This window comes from Cetorhinus maximus, chromosome 3 (assembly GCF_964194155.1).
Source record: "Cetorhinus maximus chromosome 3, sCetMax3.hap1.1, whole genome shotgun sequence".
Lineage (NCBI taxonomy): Eukaryota > Metazoa > Chordata > Chondrichthyes > Lamniformes > Cetorhinidae > Cetorhinus > Cetorhinus maximus.
The window spans coordinates 101,497,164-101,517,555 of NC_135881.1; the positions used below are offsets into that span (position 1 = coordinate 101,497,164).

Below are 20,392 nucleotides of genomic sequence, written 5' to 3' on the forward strand. Positions count from 1 at the left end.
CTGGAGTCAGTGCTAAGGGAGTAGTTTGTGGGGGACCATTCTGATGTCAGAGATATCAGAGAAAAAGTCTTAGATATAAAGGCAGTCAATGGGCCATGAACAGTGATAGAGAGATGAGGCTGAGTATCATTGACATCCATGTAAAAGATGATCTTAGGTTTGTGGGTCATGTTGCCAAGGACAGCACGGTGATATACAAGAGGCAGTGGCCAAGGAGTGGATCCAAGGGGGACCCCAGAGGTGATGAAACAAAGTGGGAAGAGAAGCCATTGCTTGAGATGCTCCGGGTGCATTGTAACCTCTCTGATTTGGAAATCTGAAATTCAGAAACACCAACTGTCCGTAAATCTTTTCAGCAGGTCCCGTAACATTCAGACTCGCCACTCGTGGTGCTGCAGCCATTCTCAAAATAGGAAAGAGAGACGAGATGGATAATGGAAGAAGAAAAGATGGCAAATAGGTATAGAATGTTTATCATGATCCTACTTTATCCAGCCTAGGCCTGTTGGTAGTTCTAATTCTGGGTCCTCAGTTCTTTTGCAGATCCAGGGCATACAGTCTCTTTCAGCCTGCTCCTGTCCCACTGAACTTATTTCTTCCTTTCTTTACTTTTTTTCAACCCTCGTCCAGTCTCATCCCACCTACATTCATGATTCTTCTGATGCCCTACATCATTTCAACAATTTCCAGATTCCCAGCCCTGACTGCCTCCTCTTCACTATAGACATCCAATCTCTCCACACCTCCATCCCTCACCAGAACAATCTTGAGGCTCTTCGCTTCTTCCTTGAAAAGAGGCCCAAACAGTCTACATCCACCACCACCCTTGTCCGCCTGACTGAATTGTTCTTTCATTGAATAATTTATCCTTTAACTTGTCTCACTTCCTCCAAATGAAAGGCATTGCCATGGGTACCCACATGGACCCTAGTTATCCCTGTCTTTTTGTGGGTATGTAGAATATTTCTTGTTCCAGTCTACTCAGGCCACCTCTTTTTCCAGTACATTGATTAAAGTACCAGTGCCGCTTCCTGCCCTCGCCAGGAACTGGGAAAAATCATCAATTTTGCTTCCCATTTCCATCCTTTTCTCATTTCCACATAGTCCATCTCCAACACTTCCCTTCCCTTCCTTGACTTCTCTGTCTCCATTTCTGGGGATAGGCTGCCTATTAATATGTATTATAATCTCACGGACTCTCACAGCTACCTCAGCTACACTTCCTCACATCTTGCTTCCTTTAAGGACTCCATTCCGTTCTCCCAGTTTCTCTGTCTCCGTCGCACCTGTTCTGAAGATATTAGCTTCCACAATGACACTTTCATCAACCGAGGATTCCACTCCCCACTGTGTTTGACAGAGCCCTCAATCGTGTCGGACCCATTTCACACATGTCTGTTTTCACACCTTCCCTTCCCTCCCAGAACTACGAAAGGATTCCCCTTGTTCTCACTTTCTAGCCCACCGGCCTCCACATTCAAAGGATCATCCTCCACCAACTCCATTACCAATGGCATGATGTCACCACGAAACATATCTCCCCCTCCCCTATTCCCTCCATCATACCCTGGTCCACTCCTCTAACAGCCCCAACACCTAGTCCACTTCCCATGCAATTGCAGGAGGCGTAACATCTACCCTTTCACCTCCTCTCTTCTCACTGTCAAAGGCCCCACACAGCACTTCTACTTCGACTTCTTTCAATTTAGTACACTGTATTCACAACTCACAATGCAGTCTCCTCTACACTGGGGAGACCAAATGCAAAATGGGTGACCCCTTTGCTGAACACCTCTGTTCAGTCTACAAGCATGACCCCAACCTTCCAGTTGCTTGCCATTTTAATTCACCATCTTGCTCTCATGCTCACCTTCCTGTCCTCGGCCTGCTGCAATGTTCCAGTGAAGGCCAACACAAGCTTGAGCACCAGCACCCCATTCCAATAACACACATCATTGCCTTCTGGACTCAACATTGACCTCAACAACTTCAGACCATGCATTCTGGCTTCCATTTTGAGTTTTATTTTGCCAAGTGCCTCTCTGTATCTTGTTTTCATGTTTTTGCTTTCAGACAGAGCTGTTTTTTATTCTGCTATTAACAACTACTCTGAACCAATGCTTTGTTTCTTTACTACAACCATTACCACTCCCTTTGCCTTTTGTTCCACAACATCTTTGTTATTTAATCTCTCCCACCCTCTAACCTATCCCTGACCTTCACTTTTGTTCTACCTGACCCTCCCCTCTTTTTCACAACAGCATAAAACCCATCATATTTCTACTTCTCTTCAGTTCTGAAGAAATCATATTGGACTCAAAACGTTAACCCTCATTTTCTCTGTAGATGCTGCCAGACCTGTTGAGTTTTTTTTCCAGCACTTTGTTTTTATTTCAGGGTATACAGTAGCTTGGTCACTTTAGTACAGTTTAGTACTTTGGAAACATGGAAGACACAGTATTTAGATAAATAGAACAATTTTTATTTGTGCTTTATAATGTTTTGTCATTCAAATGCTATTCTATAATCCAGAAAATTCCGATGTCCACAGGTGCCTTGGTTCCAAGCATTCCAGACTGGAGAGGTTACAGCGTAACTAGATATGGAACTATAGAAGAACAATACTAAAAAGTTGAAGATGGTAGAAAGGAATCTGAGGAGACTGGCATGGCCTATGACATTGAATAACGAAGAAAAAACAAGGACAAGAAGGGTAATGCATCGTGATCACAGTGACAATGGACTTTACTTGTCACCTTGGTTAGGGCCGTTTCAATGCTAATGGGATGGTAGAAGTGGAGGGATTCAAACAGGGAGTTATGAAATAGACGGGGATGGTCCTGGTATACATCTGAGGACAGAAAAGTGGGAATTGTGGTTAGAAATGGGGATTAGCTGGGTGAATGATAGGTGGGTTTTCTGAGCAGGACTGATGACAGTACCTCAGGAAAGGTACTGAAAGGTGCCAGCTAGCATGGAAACCAGAGAAGGAGCATTGGGTGAAAAGTAGTTGGGTAGGTAGGAGACTGAGGAAGGAATGGGTGGATCTCATGGATGAAATGAGCTAGGAGAGAGCTAGCAAGATGGGGGAGGGAGAAAAAAAAATCACAAAATGAGGAGGATTCAGGGTCAGAGTGGGTAGGAGGCTAGAGCAAGGGTGGGGCTAAAGGCAAGGAAAAAACAATGAAGACAGCTGCAAGGATGGACTAGATCTTAAAGGCCTGGAATTTAGTGTGAATGTGAGGGGGCAGGGAGTCATTAATCTTCGAAGAAAGGAGCCCGAGTTTCCCTGTACTTGAGGATGATTCAGGAATAGTAGAATGATCTGAATATCTTGAAAGCAATACTCTAATGAAACAGAAAGATAGAACTGCAACTTACCATTAGATTGATTAATCATCACCTCAGGAGAAGTCATGTAATACTGATCGCAAAGCATTTTTGCACTTTCACAGGCATCTAAGAATTCACCAGACATAGGAACACGTTAATGTCCATTTGATTAACTCTCTTAAAATCAGAATTGTGCTCACCCAATATACACACAATATTGTTAGAAATCCTTTATATCATTTTTATGTCTTGAGTCTATGACTTCACTAGTCAAGTAAACTCGAATTGCACGCCTTAGCATACCCTGATGCTCGCTATCAATAATGGAAACAGACCGACATAAGAACAAGCTGTGATTGTTTATTGCAACAGAAGGCAGAGCACTAAATCCTTGCGAGCTCCCACAACCACCTCCAGCTCTAGACTTCCAGTTAACCAGTAGCCTGCGCTGTACAGTGATTGGTTAGTGCGGTCACATGGTTAGTCCACTTGCATTCTCTTAATGGTACATGATACTTCACCTTACCGCATCCCTCCCCCTTTACTTAAAAAATACAGTTGACAAACTTAATAACATGTGAACTATTCACACTAATAACTATTTACAAATCAAGTCTCTCAGGATATGCATTCTCTTAAAGGTACATGGTACTCCATTTTACCAAAGCAATGTCAACATTTTGAGCACAGAAGCTTTTAAAATACACATTCAGCAACATCCTTTCTCGGAGAATAAGGTGGCATTTTTAGATTAACCAGATTATTTTATGATTTTTTTTTTCCTTTCTCTTAGCCTAAAGTTCAACATCAGAATATCATTTCTTTAACTACAACAAACAGAATGACTTTGGGCAATTTTCCTGAAACTACTTGAATAATATGGCAGAATACAAGGCCTGGATGAGAGTGGAACTAACAGGAGTGACAATGTGTCAACTTAATATAATGCAGCGGTTTCATTCTGGCAATCCCAATGAGATACAAAACATTTGTGTTAAATCTGAATGGAACACTGCAAAACACTGGATCTAGTCAGGAAGGAAATCACAGTAATTCTATTCAGGATATCATTAGGCAGTGGAGTTGAAACATCCTGACAAATGGTGTGGGGAGAGATATGGGATTAAGTTAGACATCGTAGGTAGCTCAAAATGGACAATAATGAACAATCAGCCTGTTTTACATCACACCCTATTTTCTTTTCCCACTACCAAAGGCAAATTTCACCCACACATTAATCTAGAGATTTAAATTAAAAAAAATCACCCTTGGTTTCTCCTCTGAGCCACACATTTCCTTTGTTGGACAAAATGTCTGAAGATAGTGCAACATTATATCAATATCCCTTTCTCTAAACAGAGTTAACTGGTTTGTTCTCATCACCTCCCAGAGATAGTACAATGAGATTTGGAACTTACTAGAATGGGAGAAATAAAGGAAGGAACATAAAGTGGAAGCATTTCCTGCCATTTAACTGGAATGACTCCTCTTATAAAAAAACATTCCACTGACAGTGGCATGTTTGCAGTGTACATTCAGCGGCTTCAATAGCTGTTGCTGGCCAGGGCAGCAATTTTATTGTCTATCCCTAATTGCCCCTGAGAAAATGGTAGGAAGCAGCCTTCTTGAACTGCTGCAGTCAATCTAGCGTAGATACGCCCACAGTGCTGTTTGGGAGTGAGTTCCAGGGTTTTGATTCAGTGACAGTGAAGGGATAGTGATATAGTTCCAAGTCAGGACGATGTGTGGCTTGAAGGAGAGTTTCCAGGTGGTGGTGTTCCCATGCATCTGCTCCCCTTGTCCTTCTAGATGATAAAGGTCGCAGGTTAGGAAGGTGCTGTCGAAGGAGCCTTGGTGAGTTGCATGCTGATGGAATATCTTGTAAATTTATATAATGATCAACTATATGGAAATAATAATGTGGTGTAGATAATAAACATTTAGAACATTCAGTTACTGGATTTCATACAATGCATTACTTACCTTTCACCACTTCTACCACATCGCAGTTAGGGTCAATGCCACCTATGTGTTTGGGATGGGCTGGATTACGTCGGCCATCAAAAATAAGGGCTGGTATGATAATAAAGTAACAAAAAAATTGTCTTAGGTGGTTTTCTTACATTGCATACCAAGAAATTCTTATCCAAAATAAGTTTTAAGTAATCAGAGTCTTCATTCAGATATAAATTCCAAAAAGGTGAAAGTATGAAAGGCTATGCCCCAAATTTTTCTGGCACGATTTAAATGACTGAATATCAACTCAATTTTTTCAACTATTAAATATTGCTCAATTCTATTCCAAAACCAAATTAGTGTGTAGCCAAATCACATTGATAATGGCATATTATACTTCTACGGCAAGATATTACCTCTCAACTGATACTATCAGAAGTAGAAAGAAATAAGAAGAACAAAAAGGGAATATGAACAAAAACTTGCCACACTAACAGCAGACGTGTTTTTAAGGATGTGAAGAGAAGGAAACTGATGAGGGTGAATGTGGGATCATTAAAGAACAATGCAGATAAGACTACAATGGACAGTAAGGAAATAAATAATGTAAAGAGAGCATTTTATATCCATTCTCAAGGCAGAGGAAGAGGACAAAATACCAGAGATTTAATTAAACCTAAAAAATAAAGAAGTTATTGAATTTAATAAACGTAAAAATAATATGACTGAATATAGGCAACTCTCCAGAACCTGTGGGTTGGTAGTGAGGGCAAGGCTGGTGCAACAACTATTTTGATGACAAATGGGTGCACCTAACATTTTTAGTTAAAACAATTTGACTTTAAAGAATTTGTAGTCTACAAGTTTTTTTAAAATTTGTAAATCAAATAATTTCTGGTCAGAAAACAAGGGACAGGAGTGTGTCATTAAGCCCCTCAAGTCTGTTCCGCTATTCAGCGAGATCATAATTGATCTGTACTTCAACTGCATTTGCCCACCTTTGGTCCATATCTCTCATACCCTTACCCAACAAAAATTACCTATCTCAGTATTGAAAATTTCAATGGACCCAGCATCCACAACTGGAACGGCACGTTCCAATTTCCACTAACTGATTTCACTCCTAAATAGTCTATTCATGGAGGTGTGGGCATGTGCTTGCAGTGTGGATCCCCTATTGGTCTACCAATCTTTCTCCATCATATTCCAGGTTGTGGAAGACTTCCCCTCTTCCAGATTTCCCTCCCCTCCATTAACCTCTCTCTTTCTTTGTCTACAGAGGTTGCTTGACCTGCTGAGTGCTGTCCAGCACTTTCTTTTTATTTCAGATATCCAGCATCTGCTGTATCTTTTGCATGAACCCTTTAATTGTTTAGACATGGCAACAACAGACAGCATATTGTAGTTAAAGCACCTTTATGGTGAACCTTCATTGTTCACTATAAGGCTTTCCATTCATACTCACTGTGCTGGTTGATGAGCATACGGATAGAGATTCGGCTCAAATAGAATCGGTCTAAAAAGTATTGCACATTCTGATTAGTTATGGGATCCACCCCAAATGCCTCTTTATACTCTATGACTCCCTGGGCCATAGTTGGGACGACATCATTGTGTCGATTTCGAATGCTGATCAGTGTATCCGAGAAGCTAAAACACAAAGTATTAATCAATCATTTATATCACTTAAAATAACTCCACTTAACTGAATAATTAAGACAAGTCAAAATGTCTCAGCACTATGTTAATTGGGATATTATATATCACTAGCTGGGCTCCCAAGGCATTCCACATGGTGAGTCAAGAAATTAGCAGTAAAATAGTCAAGCAAGGTATAGGTCAGTGGAATAACTGAACCCAGCCAGGGATGGAAGGAGAACGATTAAGGTGAAGGCAGCAGATTGCACATAGGAAAAAGAGAGAAGAGGCTTAAGAATAGGGAGGGCCGGGAAGGAGTGATGGGTGAGGGTGGAAGAAGGGATGGGAGGATGGAGGGATTGGTGGGCAGAAGGAGAAGAGAATTTTGATTTTTTAAAAAAACATTTCACTTACTCTGACAAAACTCTGTAATTATCAGGGCTTTTATCCAAAAACTCCAGAATGTCGGTGAGACTTTGCACATACCTAAGCAGACAAAAAAAAACACAGGGATGAAATGCATTGTAATTTCATCTAAATACACAAAAAATCAAATTTAATATACCAATGAAATTTTAGTAATTCCTGCTCAGAATACCACACCTTGATAGTTATACAGCAGTGTCCAATTTCCAGTCCATTTTTCAGATCAGAAGTAGAATGTAAGTATAATTATTTTCATTAGCTCATTCATCCAATTGTTCATCTAATTGTCGAAAAGATGGTGTGAACAGGGCAGTTAAGAGGGTGTGGGACTGCACTCACGTACTGGGTAAATTTTTCTGTAAATAGTTTTTATTTCCAGAATTTTTGAACTGAATGTAAATTCCCAAACTGCCATGATGGGGTTTGAATTCAAAATTTCTTGGTTATTAGTTCAGCCCTCTGCCTTACTAGTGGCATCGCTAGTTAGGTCAGCATTTATTGCCCTTGTTCAGAGGACATTTAAGAGTCAACCACATTGCTGTGGGTCTAGAGTCACATGTAGATGAGGTAAGGACGGCAGATTTCCTTCCATTAGTGAGCCAGATGGGTTTTTACAACAATCAACAGTGGTTTCATGGTCATCATTGGACTTTTAATTCCAGATTTTTATTGAATTCAAATTCCACCATCAACCATGGCAGGATTCGAACCCGGGTCCCCAGCAACAATACCACTACGCCAGCATCTCCCCCCAGTTATTGGCTATGCAGTTATTAGTACCGTATTCAGGTCATAAAACAGTGCTGAATCAAATATTTGTGTTCTATAAAAGAACGTCTTTCCCCATCTGAAGGTGATCTCATCTTTATACATCATTCAGGACTTGTTTTATTTTTGGAGATGATTTGCCATTAAAGCCCAGCAAAGGTGAAGAACAAATATCACAGAAAGTCAGTTGCTGGCAGCATTAAAAACCTTTCCACCAATAATGCTGGGAAGCAATAAAGAACAAATTTGCTGTAAGTATCCCATATTACAGCAAACAACTGCCCAAGAAAAACATCCCCTCCCCAAACCGCCTACTCTCCTTGGGGTGCCAACTACTGCAGTTCCATTCTTATCAGTCATGTAAGCCTCAGCAATGAGGCTTAAGATTTTCTATCTGCCTACAGAAAATTGCTCAGAATCATGCTTCACCAGTCCATATATGGGCAGGAATATTGAAATTAAATGCAAATTAAGGAACCACATCCAGCAGCGTATTTTCATCCATTTGTGTCACCACTATACGCTGGCGCATTAGTCCCAGGCACCTTCCATAACAAAGATGGCAGGGATGTTTTACAAACTAAGATTGTGTGACAGGTCTTTCAAGGGGATGGATTGCACAAGCCAAGAGGTCAAGGCAATTTTATAAAAACTTTGTGAAGATTACCCACATCTCAACAAAGCAGCACACCACCAAGCAGATCTCCTCCCACATTTCAGCTGGACTACCAGACAACAGTCAAAATTCATATGGTCACAAGGCCAGAAAAAAATAAAATCCTGGGTCAGAGGTACAGATCTGGTGCACAGAAGCCTAGTATCTCCTAGAAATAGGACAGAAAGATATAAAATTCAAGTGCAATGTTGGGAGGTTATTTGACAGAGGAGGGGCATCAAATCCATGCCCAATGTTATCCTCAGTCATGCTCCAAATAAAAACATTTTCCAGCATGGTCAAATGGATTGTAGTCAGGAGAGGGTGTCATGTCTGATAGCAGCTGCAGGCTAGGGAGTGGACAGAAACCAATTGCAGCACCTCTGACAACATTATGCTCACATTAGATATCTCAATACACTCTGGTAATTGAACCTGGGGTATCCTGTTCTGTTTATGTTAAGCCATTGGTGCAGTTCAAAGAACAGTAACAATTTTCATTTATATAGCATTCTAACATGGCAAAACACCCCAGGCACTTCAGAGGAGCGGTTGTCAAACAAAATTTGACTCCAAATAGTTATTAGGACAGGTGAGAAGAGCTTGGTCAAAGAGATAGATTTTAAGGAATGTCCAAAAGAAGTGCAAGGTGGAGAGGTTTACGGATGGAGTTCCACAGCTTAGGGCCTGGACAGCTGAAGGTACAGCCACCGTGATCCAAACAATGGGATGTAAAAGAAGCCAGATTTGGAGAACTGCTAAGTTCTCAGGAGGGCTGTAGAAGGTTATAGAAATGGAGAATTGCTAGTTCTACAAATAATTTTCTGCATTCCAGGAATGAAAACCCCAAATGGTAATGCTGTCTGAGGCAGATTTTGGGCAGTAGGATAGGGTGCATGTGGTTCTGTTGTTGTCACTCTCAACAGGTTGATAGCGAATGCCAAATTCATGGCATTAAACGGAAATCTGGTTTAAACACTGTTCCAATGTTACACAGGACTGACAGCTAACCATTTCCGCCAAAGCTGGAGATATACTGCTGGACATTCTCAGCAACACTGACTTGCATGACATTATTTGTGTAAAGGCATAATTTCATCAATAATAAGAGCAGAGAGCCATGTTACACATTGCTGTAGGGGGCCAGCAGAGCACACAGCATTACCTAGGAGCCTGTGGTCAGTTTTTCTTCCCCTTCCACTTCCGAAGGTATTGGTTTCTTGCTGGAGTATGGTACCATTGTCATGATAATAGTTGATTGTGGTAGTGGACTCCAGTATTAGATACTATATGGTACTCTGTACTAGATAGGGGGTCACCTGACCTGGGGGTTTACAGGTCAGATAGCACATGTTGTGCCTGTCTTGATAGAATTCAGTTAGTGCAGATACATATGTTTATGTTAGGAAAATGTGTTATCAATAAAGTTAGCTCAGCTACAATGTTGACAGCCTGCGTGCATCATTGAAACAAAAAAACAAGACATGGTATCAGAAGCAAACTAAACACAACGATGGAGGTTCTGAAACCACCGACAGAGCTCAGTTTGGAGAGAAGTCTCGCCAAAAGCTGAAGGGGGTTCTGGCAGCGATTTGAGCTGCACCTCACAGCGATGGGCAGTGATAAATAAAGACCCGCAGGTACAGTCTTCCATCTTTCTTCACGTAGCAGGGGAAGCAGCCCTAGAAGTTGATAACACATTTACGTTTGAAAGTGATGAGAAATGAAATGACCTAAAAGAAGTAATGGAAAAATTCGAAACCTTCAGCAGCTCTAAGAAAAACATCACATATGAAAGGTACCAAATTTTTACGTGCATGCAAGGCAGTGACATTAGTCAGTACATAACTGAGCTGAGAAAACAAGCTAAATTGTGTGAATTTGGAGAGCTTGAAGAATCACTCATCCAAGATAGAATAATTTGAGGGATCGCAAATGATACTCTAAGAGAACGGCTTTTGAGAGAAGTTGATCTCATGCTGGATAAAGCAATAAATATCTGCAGAGCGGCAGAGACAACGAAATGTCAGATTAAAGAGATGACAGAAGATGATAAGCTGCACACGGTCAAGCAGTTAGACGCAGTTAAACAGAAACATCCCCGAGAAAGAACAAATAAGACAGTCTGAATGTAAAAAGCACAAAACAGTTATTAAAACGTTTAAACGCAGCCGATGTAGAACACCGCATTTACCACATAGTTGTTCAGCCTACGAAAAGCTGTGTAAGAGCTGTGATAAACTAAATCACTTCGTTAAGATGTGTAAATTGAAGAAAGAGCACACGGTTGACACAGACACTGAAACAGGACGTTGTTGGTGCAGTAACAACAAATTCCAAAGAAGATGAATGGAAGGTTGATTTAAAAATTGCCAACATGATGGTGAATTTCAAGCTTGACACAGGTGCACAAGCAAATGTCATTCCCATAAGCCTGTATTGTAAGATAAGCAAAGAAAAACAGCTAACTAAAACAAAAGTGAAGCTGTCCACTTATGCAGGTGAAAAAATTGCTGTAGAAGGCGAGTGCACACTTAAAGTGAACTACAAAAATCTCTAGAACTTCCATTCATAGTGGTGCAAACTGATGCAAAACACATTATTAGAATCAAAGCTTGTGAAAATCTAAAGCTAATCAAGAGAATAATGATTGTCGCCACTGATGACACCCTGAGTGAGTCTAAAGATATGTTCCAGGGGATTGGTTGCCTAAAAGGAGAACACACTATTATGACATGGCAGATGATGTGTGCCAGGCAGATCAAATTCACGAGGGAAACTTGATCACATGGTCACAACTGTTTTGCAAATTTTATTTTATTTCGAGATGCGTGCCCTGAATTCAGAAGTAATAAGACTTCGGCAACTTCAGAGGTTTTTAGAAAACTAAATTAAACATTTGTTAACAAAAGAAAAGATTACAAGGACATACATAGGTCTACAAATTACTGTTATAATAACTCCTAAAAAGCCTATCAACCTGGCTCGCAGTTACACCTCCGTTAAGGCAATAGTTAAAAAAAAGAGATTTAAACAGACCCAGGCAAAGCAACACAATACCCTGGATAGGAGAATTCAAGGTGAGTTTTCACGGCTTTTGTTCCTGTAGACAGCAACTTGATGCACAGAGGATGGAGGTTTTTCACACTTGTTTAGATCTTAGAATGCCTTCTCTTCTGACACATAGCCTCATCTCCTTTATACATGTACTTCCCTTTTTAATGCAAATTCCATTGTTCCGACATGTCTTTGGAACTTTACCTTTCTCATAATATAAATCTTTTCATAATGCTCATATTATCAGTAATCTTTCCAGAAAAATAAACACGCTGTTTGGCTTAGCTTCTTCTGGCTAGGTGTAACATCTTACCATCTCTTTGAAATTCAAACTAACCTAATTAATTTAAAAATGCAAAATTGCCTTGCACCTCACATTCAAAAACTTCAGCCATGTTTGAGTATTTGTCATTTCAAACCTACCTTCTTGTTTGATGAGTCAAAGCCTCCAGACCAGCTGTCTCCAATTTAATTAAACCCCCCACATACACACAGAAAAACTATCCAAACCCCACTATTAACCCACTTTTACAATAAACCACAATAACATTATGAAAATTACTATATTTTCATGACACCCCTCTCCTTACGGGAGAATGAACCGTCATAATTTAAAAAGACAGCTTCATTTTCTTAACCCGTCTTACACTAGCTCCTATATTTATCTATAAACTTGCACGATTACATTACCAGATGCCTGCATTAACATAACAATATATATACAAATCCTTCGTATCAACAGAAATCATTCCAGTCCAGTGTCCAGGTTTTTAAATGTCCAATTTTCCCTTTGAGCTTCAAACTCCTGACAATGCATCTGCATTTAGATTTTCTCATCCAGCCACATGTATAATCTGTAGATTAAATGGTTGCAGTAATAAACTTCATCTGAACAACCTTGCACTTCTGTCTCGAAATTTGTCCTGAAACTTTAAAAGGATTGTGGTCTGTATAAACAATTGTTTCTGATGAATTGTTTGCAACATAAATCTCAAAATGCTGCAATACTAACACCAGACCCAAAATGTGCTTTTCGACCATTGAATATATTCTCTGTTGTACATTCAACTGCCCGGAAAAATATCCTATCAGTTTCTCAATTCCAGTTTCATCATCTTGTAACAGTATGACCCCAATGCCTATATCACTTAGCATAATTGGGTACTGCAAAAACTGGTGTCGTAGTCAATACAGTTTTCAAACGGTCAAATGCCTGCTGACACTCCTGTGTGCATTGAAGCTTCTTGTTCTTTTTTAATAGTTCAGTCAATGGAGCAACCACACTGTTAAAATTTAGTACAAGTGTCAAAGTGGCCAGAAAATTTCTGGTAAAACCCACTCATGCCCAGAAATCTCAAAACTTCTTGTTGTGGTGTACGCACAGGGAAATCCACAATAGCCTTGACTTTCACATCTCTTGCAGCCACCTTACCATGTCCAATGTTATGGCCTAGATATGTAACTTGTGCTTTTGCAAATTCACTTTTAGCCAAGTTCATCACCAAATTAGCTCCTTGTAGTCAACTAAATAATTCTTCCAGATGATGTAAATGCTCATCCCATATTTGACTGAAAACTATCAAGTCATCAATATAAACAGCACAATTGCTCAGTCCTGCAATTACTTTGTTTGTCAGTCTTTGAAATGTTGCAGGTGTATTTTTTATACCAAATAGCATGACTTTAAACTGATATAGACCATCTGGCATCACAAAAGCCGATACCTCCTTTGCTCTCTCCAATAACGGTACTTGCCAATACCCTCTCAGCAAGTCAATCTTTATGATAAACTTTGATTGTCCACCTTCTCAATGCAGTCTTCCAACCGTTGTTTAGGATATGAATCCGCTCTTCTCTCTGCATTCACCTTTCGATCGTTCACACACAGGGCAGGATTTTCCACACCCGCCCGCCACCGCCGTGATCTTCCAGTTCCGCTGCAAGTCAATGGACTTCTGGCTGGGGCACCTCCTCACCCGCAGCAGGTCCCACCCGTGAAAGGGCTGGAAAATCCCAGCCATAGTCTTTGTGTTCCATCCGCTTTTGGTACCATCATGACAGGTGAGCTCCAGTTACTGCAACTAGACTCAATGATGCTATTTTGAAATATTGATTCAATGGGCAGAATTTTACGTCTTGTGGGGAAGGGCGCATCTGACCCAATCGGGCGTAAAATAGTGTGCGATGACATTGGGCAAGTGTCCTGATGCCATTGCACACTCAAGCAGTATTTCAGTCAGTGGGCGTGCACGAGAGTCGGCAACATACCTGCTAACAGTTAAGATGCCTATTAAGGCCAGTAATTTATTAATTAAAGAGAGATTTTTCACTGCCCATCCAACGTTACGGCGGGCGGGCGAATCGGCCAGGCGGCCTTTGTATTTTTCAGGAAACCTCATCCACTGGCGGGATGAGATTTCTGACATTAATTTATCCTCCCCAGCTTATTCCCAGGTTTGTGTGACTGTAATAGCTTCTCCAAATCACTTTGACACTTGTCTGGGAGGTAACTCAATATTATGTTTAAATTTTCAAGTGCCCCCCCCACATTATCCAATTTGATTAGAGGAAAATCAATTTCAGAACCCTTCATTTCTACCTTTCTCCTTATCTATCACCACTAACACCTCCTTTTGTTCCTCTTCCCTGTCAAAGTACTTTTTAAACATATTTACAAGACACACCCTCTGCTTCTTCTATCTGGAGTATTTATTATATAATTTACTTCACTCAGTTTCTTTTCAATCTTGTAAGGCCCATAAAACCTTGCCTTTAATGAGTCATCCAGTACTGGAAACAGAACTAGCATTTCTTCCCCAGCAACAAAACTACGAGCTGTAGCTTTCCTGTCTGCCCTCACTTTCATCACTTGCTGTGATATCTTTAAATGTTCCCTAGTCAACTCACATGCTCTGTCCAATCTTTCCCTGAAATTTGATACATAATCCAGGAGAGTAGTTTCTGAATTTTCACTCACCAATTTCTCATGAATCAATTTCAGTGGTCCTCTTACCTCATGACCATAGAATAATTCAAAAAGACTAAATCCAGACAGTGCATTAGGAACATCCCCAATAACAAATAACAAGAATAGAATTCCCCTATCCCAATCCTGTGGTTATTTCTGACTATACGTCGTCATCATAGTTCTTAAAGTTTGATGTCATCTTTCCAAAGCTCCTTGTGATTCAGGGTGATAAGCTGTTGACTTAAACTGTTTTATCCCCAAACTGTTCATTACTTCCTTAAACATCTGTGACATGGAATTTGAACCCTAATCTGATTGTGTTTCTTTTGGTAAACCATATCCTGTAAAAAAATTTAGTTAGCTCTTCCACAATTCTCTTTGCTGTAATATTTTTCAAAGGTATCGCTTCAGGAAACCTTGTAGACACATCCATATTGTCAGTAAGTACTGATTTCACTTTTAGTCTTAGGGAAGGGTCCTGCACAATCAATCATGGCCCTAGTAAAAGGTTCTTCAAATGATGGAATTGGAATTAAAGGTCACTGCTTGTGGTTTACCTATCATCTGACATGTGTGACATGTTCTATAGAATTTGACTACATCTCTATGCAATCCAGGCCAATAAAAATATTTTTTAAATTTTTGCCTGTGTGTCTTTCTAATTTCTAAATGTCCCCCCATTGGAATTTCATTAGCTATTCTCGGGACCTCATTTCTATATCCAAATGGTATTAAAATCTGAAGCATTTCCCTCTAGCTTTCATATGCTGAAACATGATACAGCCACCATTTTCCCTTTTACATGTTACCCATAATGTAATAACATTCTGAAATACATTCTATTTCTATTTCTGAGTAAGCTGTTGATATAACTGTTTTATTTGCGAATCCTTTTTCTGTAACTCTACCAACTGCCATGAGCTAAATACCTCGGCTGTATTATCCTCCATTCTTTCTTCCTGAACAATCATATCAAAAACAGTGTCAGCTAATTGGACTTCCACACCTTCTCCTTGCCTTTCAACATCACCTTTCAACCTATAAGCCTGTGATCTTGTTATCACATAATCTAGAAACAATCCAGGATGCTATCTCTACAACATTTCTGTTGAAAACACCTCTACAGGCAGCTCAACTACCATAGGCATCACCTACATCTATGACCCAGCTATCTCATTACCTAAAATAAATTGAACCCCTACAATGGTCCATTTTTCCACTATTCCAACAATCACCTCACCTGTTTTCCACCTACTCTTTAAATTTACCTCCCACAATGGAATAGGTTTAGCATCTCCAAGAACCCCACTTATTATCACCTGTTCCTATAATACTCCCTCTGAACAACAAATATTACTACTTCACAACATTAAGGAATGACTAGCTCCTGTGTCTCTTAAAATTTTAAGATCTTTACCTACTCCACCCAATACACATGGAAAGACTTCCCCTTCACATACAAAATCTTTAAACATTTCTGCAACCTGCGCCTCAGAACTCACTTGGGTAAATTGTGAACGCATTCCTATTTCTTTACCTATCACTGATTCTTCCTGTTTTACCTGTTTTACCTGTACACAAACCACAGGTTCATGCTTGAGGCAGGGTGTCCACAATTGTGAGGTGTTGGAGGATTTGCCTAGCTGAGTGCTAGTGGGAAGGAACCCAAGATATCTCATACTTCAGAGAACAGCTGGAACATTAGGGAGGATCAAAGTGCATTCCAGAGAGCTATGGCAGACATTGGTTTGGTCCCAGGGGAAGTGAATGAACACTCAAAATATAGGGGAATTCTTGGAGAGGGGGACACATCGAGTGGAATGGGGTATGTTCTGTTGAGGTTTTCGGGTTGAAAGTACAAATATCACGTACGTGTAAATATGATAGTAAAGATTTTAAGGATAACTGTTTTAAATGGCATATTTCTGTTTCAAACCTTTCCGTTAAGTTTAAATGCATTTTTTAAAATGGAAGTATACAGACGACATGACACCTCCTGGTGTTTACTTAAACCTAGTCAGATTCATATCTCTAGAGCTGGTTATGAAGAGTCATTAAAAATGCGAAGACCCCTCCAGAGATATCAACTGAATTCTAAAAGGTGTAAAACCCTTTTACTTCTGAGGGAAAATGAGACAGAAAGGGACTTCAAAGGACCTCAACATAATTAACTTCCTTACCTGGTGGAACAATGCTGCATCAAAATTAACAAAGCAGCCATTTTAAGTTTTGGAACTATATAAACTCTGTTGGAGAACAGCCATTTTGTGGGCAAAACCCCAGGAAGACCTCTGAGAAACAAATTGAGAGAGGGTTCTTGGCCAAGGAAGGACAAACAGGAAGGTATTACGAAATCAACTGCTGTTCTGCCAAAAAAGAGTCCAGGCAATACACAAGTGCCGTAACCACAGTATTAGTGAGGAATAGGAAACATTCTCTCTTCCCCCAAAAACCTGGTGAGTCCATCTGAAAAAGGCAAACGCCAACAGGTCAACTGCAGAAGCCATCACAGCTGCTAAAGTGAACCTCAAGTTTCAACCCCTTCACTTTGGAAAGAAAGAACTCAAGCACAGTGCCCGCAAAGAAATCTCAGGGAGACTGGTTTTAAATCGCAGCTTTAAACATCTTTTTATCTTTATCTGTTTTTAATCTTCGTTTCTGTATTTTAGTTAATAACTTTATCACCTGTACCCAAGTAACTTTCATCAGTAGTTTTTGTAAAAAAAAATTAACCTTTATCTTGTTTAAGACTAAAGCTTGTCTGTTGGGTTATTTTTAAATTGAACCACTCTAATTAAAAAGGGGCTAGATACACACACACACACGCACACACACAAACTCTCTATCTCAGTTCATGGTCCACTTTAAGAAAACACTTTTTACGTGGTTATGACAATAAGTGATTACAAAATATAGTGTTAAGTTAGTAGCACTTGCTTTGTTTAACTCCTGTACAGTAAAAGATTTTTGTTTAAAATGTGAAATCTTGTGGCATAGTTCTTTCTGTTAATAACTAAAGTTCAAATTTCTTTTTACAAGTTACTATTCCCTAATGAGATTGTGACAAAATCACCAAGGCTCCTTTGATAGCACCTTCCAAACCCACATCCTCGACCATTCAGAAGGACAGGGCAGCAGACGTATGGAAACACTACCACCTGCAAGTTACCCTCCAAGCCACACACCATCTTGACTTGGAACGCTATCTCCATTCCTTCAATGTTGCTGGATCAAACTCCTGGAGCTCCCTTCCTAACATTATTGTAGGTGTACCTGTACCAGATGGACTGCAGCAGTTCAAGAAGCTGGCTTACCACCACCTTCTCAAGGGCAATTAAGGATGAGTAACAAATGTTGGCCTTGCTACCAATGTCCACATCCAATGAAAGAATAAAGAAACAGCCTTCTGAACTTCCCCGACACCTTCAAAGATTTGTGTACATACACCAATGAATTTTGTCCAGGATTATTGTCTCTAAAAGTTTTTACACCTCCAGCATTGGGCTGACTGGCTGTAGTTTATCATCCCACTTCTTTTAGCTTTAAATAGCGGTCTAACATTTATAACGCCCCTGTCCCTGGAACCACCATATTGAAGGCAGGTTAGACGATTGTGGCCTGAGCTCCTGCAATTTCTACCCTTATATCCTTCATTAACCTAAAATACATCCCATCCACAACAGTGACTTTACTACTTTGACAGCTGCCAATCTTTTAAATACTTTCCTTTTACCTAATTTTACCCTATCCAATATTACTACTGTCTTCTCCTTTACTGTTACATTGGCAGTGAAGACAGATGAAAAGTGCCTCTGCCATGTCCTCTGCCTCCACAAGGTCTCCTTTTCATTCCTTAATTTGAGTAATGTTATAGCACAGCAGGTGGTAAATGTTGAGTTGTTCAAATCCCAGAGGGTAAATTGAAACTGCCACAGCTATTTTACAATTTGTATTTGTTTTGAGATGTGTGCCTTGAACTCAGTAGTAGTAAGACCACTGAGTCTTATAGTTTCTTACAAAACTAAATTAAACATTTATGAATAAAAAAATGATTTTAAGCACATGCATAGATTTACAAATTACTGCTATAATAACTCCTAGCTCCCCTAGTTAATCCAACTCCCAATTACACCTCCGTTAAGGCAACAGTAAAACACAGATTTTAAAAGACCCATGCAACATAACATGATACCCTGAACAGTTGAATTCAAAGTGAGTTTTCTTCACTTCAGTTTGTGTAGACAGCAACTTGAGGCTTAGAGGCTGGAGGCTTTTCATACTTGTTAGATCTCAGGATGCCTTTCTCTTACATATAATCTCATCTCCTTCAGAGAAACACAGGTTTCTCCCTTTTTAATGTAAATCCCATTGTCCCAATATGTCTTTTCAACTCTACTTTTCTAATAATAAAAATCTTTCACAGTACCAATTTTAGCAGTAAGTTTTGGGAAAAATAAACACACTGTTTGGCTTCTTCTGGATAAGTGTAAAATTTCACCACCTCTTTTGAAATTCAAATTACTCTGGTTTATCTAAAAATGCAATTTTTCCCTTTACACCTCACATTTTAAAACTTCAGCCATGTTTGCCTATTTAACATTTCAAACCTAGCTTCTCTTCTGACACATCAAAGCCTTCAGACCAGCTGTCTTTAATTCAATTAAGTCACCCCCCCAACCCCCCACCCCCGCACGCGCACACATACAGGCACCCACTATTCCTACCTTACAATAAATTCTAATAACATTATGAAAATGATTATATTTTCCTGACACTAAGCACATAAAATAGTAAAAAGATATCGAAGATTTTGGGTTCCCTTTTATGAAGGCTGCTAATCTATTCTCATAAACCCTCTATGCCTCGCTTGCTTCCTATCTTAAATCTCCTCTATACTTTCTATTTTCAGATTGCCTCTCTAAAGTATTGTAAATACTCCAATTGTAATAAGCCTCTTTTATCTCTGATTATTACCTTTATATCAACGGAGCTCCAGCTTTGGATGCTCTTCCTTTCCACATTGTGGGATTATCTACTCTGTAGCAAAACCATCTCCTCTTTAAAGGTCTCCCATTTTTCCTACCAATCTTTGATTCCAATCCATCTGGGATGATTCCTCCCCAGAACTAGATCCTGCAATGGTTGTTTCCTCATTGTGCTGCAGGTACACTATGAAGAAAATTATCTTGTAGACATTTCAGGAATTCCTTCTCCTCTTTGTTCTTCACAGTAATACTTTCCCAGTGTATATTAGGATAACTGAAGTCCTCCATTATCACTACTCTGTTTTTCTTGCATCTTTCTGTAATTTTCTTGCAAATTGCTTCTCTATTTCCTTTGCATTATTTGGTGGCCTATAATAGGTACAATAACATAGCAACTCCTAGATTGTTCCTTAATTCTAACCAAGTAGTCTCTACCTTTAGCCCCTCAATTACATCATGCCTCTCCAGTGCTGTAATGGCTCCTCTCCATGATATAGTCACGATGCCCCGCCCCCTCCTTTTTTCCACTTTCCCCATCTTTCTCTAATGTCTTGTAGCCAGGAGTACTAAGGCCCAGATGTTTGCCATGACGGAGAGCCTCTCTGT

The 20,392-nt window shown here is 39.8% G+C and overlaps 1 protein-coding gene across 1 annotated transcript in view; it reads right to left on the bottom strand.

Moving 5' to 3' along the window:
• pdk4 (pyruvate dehydrogenase kinase, isozyme 4) overlaps positions 1–20,392 on the bottom strand; it is an 88,327-nt gene that overhangs the window by 39,566 nt on the left and 28,369 nt on the right. Inside the window, exons 3-6 of the mRNA XM_078538773.1 lie at positions 7,342–7,413; positions 6,755–6,939; positions 5,317–5,406; positions 3,382–3,459 (exon numbers count right to left, since the gene is read on the bottom strand). Coding sequence (XP_078394899.1) covers positions 3,382–3,459; positions 5,317–5,406; positions 6,755–6,939; positions 7,342–7,413 — 425 coding nt within the window. The remainder of the gene's footprint in view (positions 1–3,381; positions 3,460–5,316; positions 5,407–6,754; positions 6,940–7,341; positions 7,414–20,392) is intronic.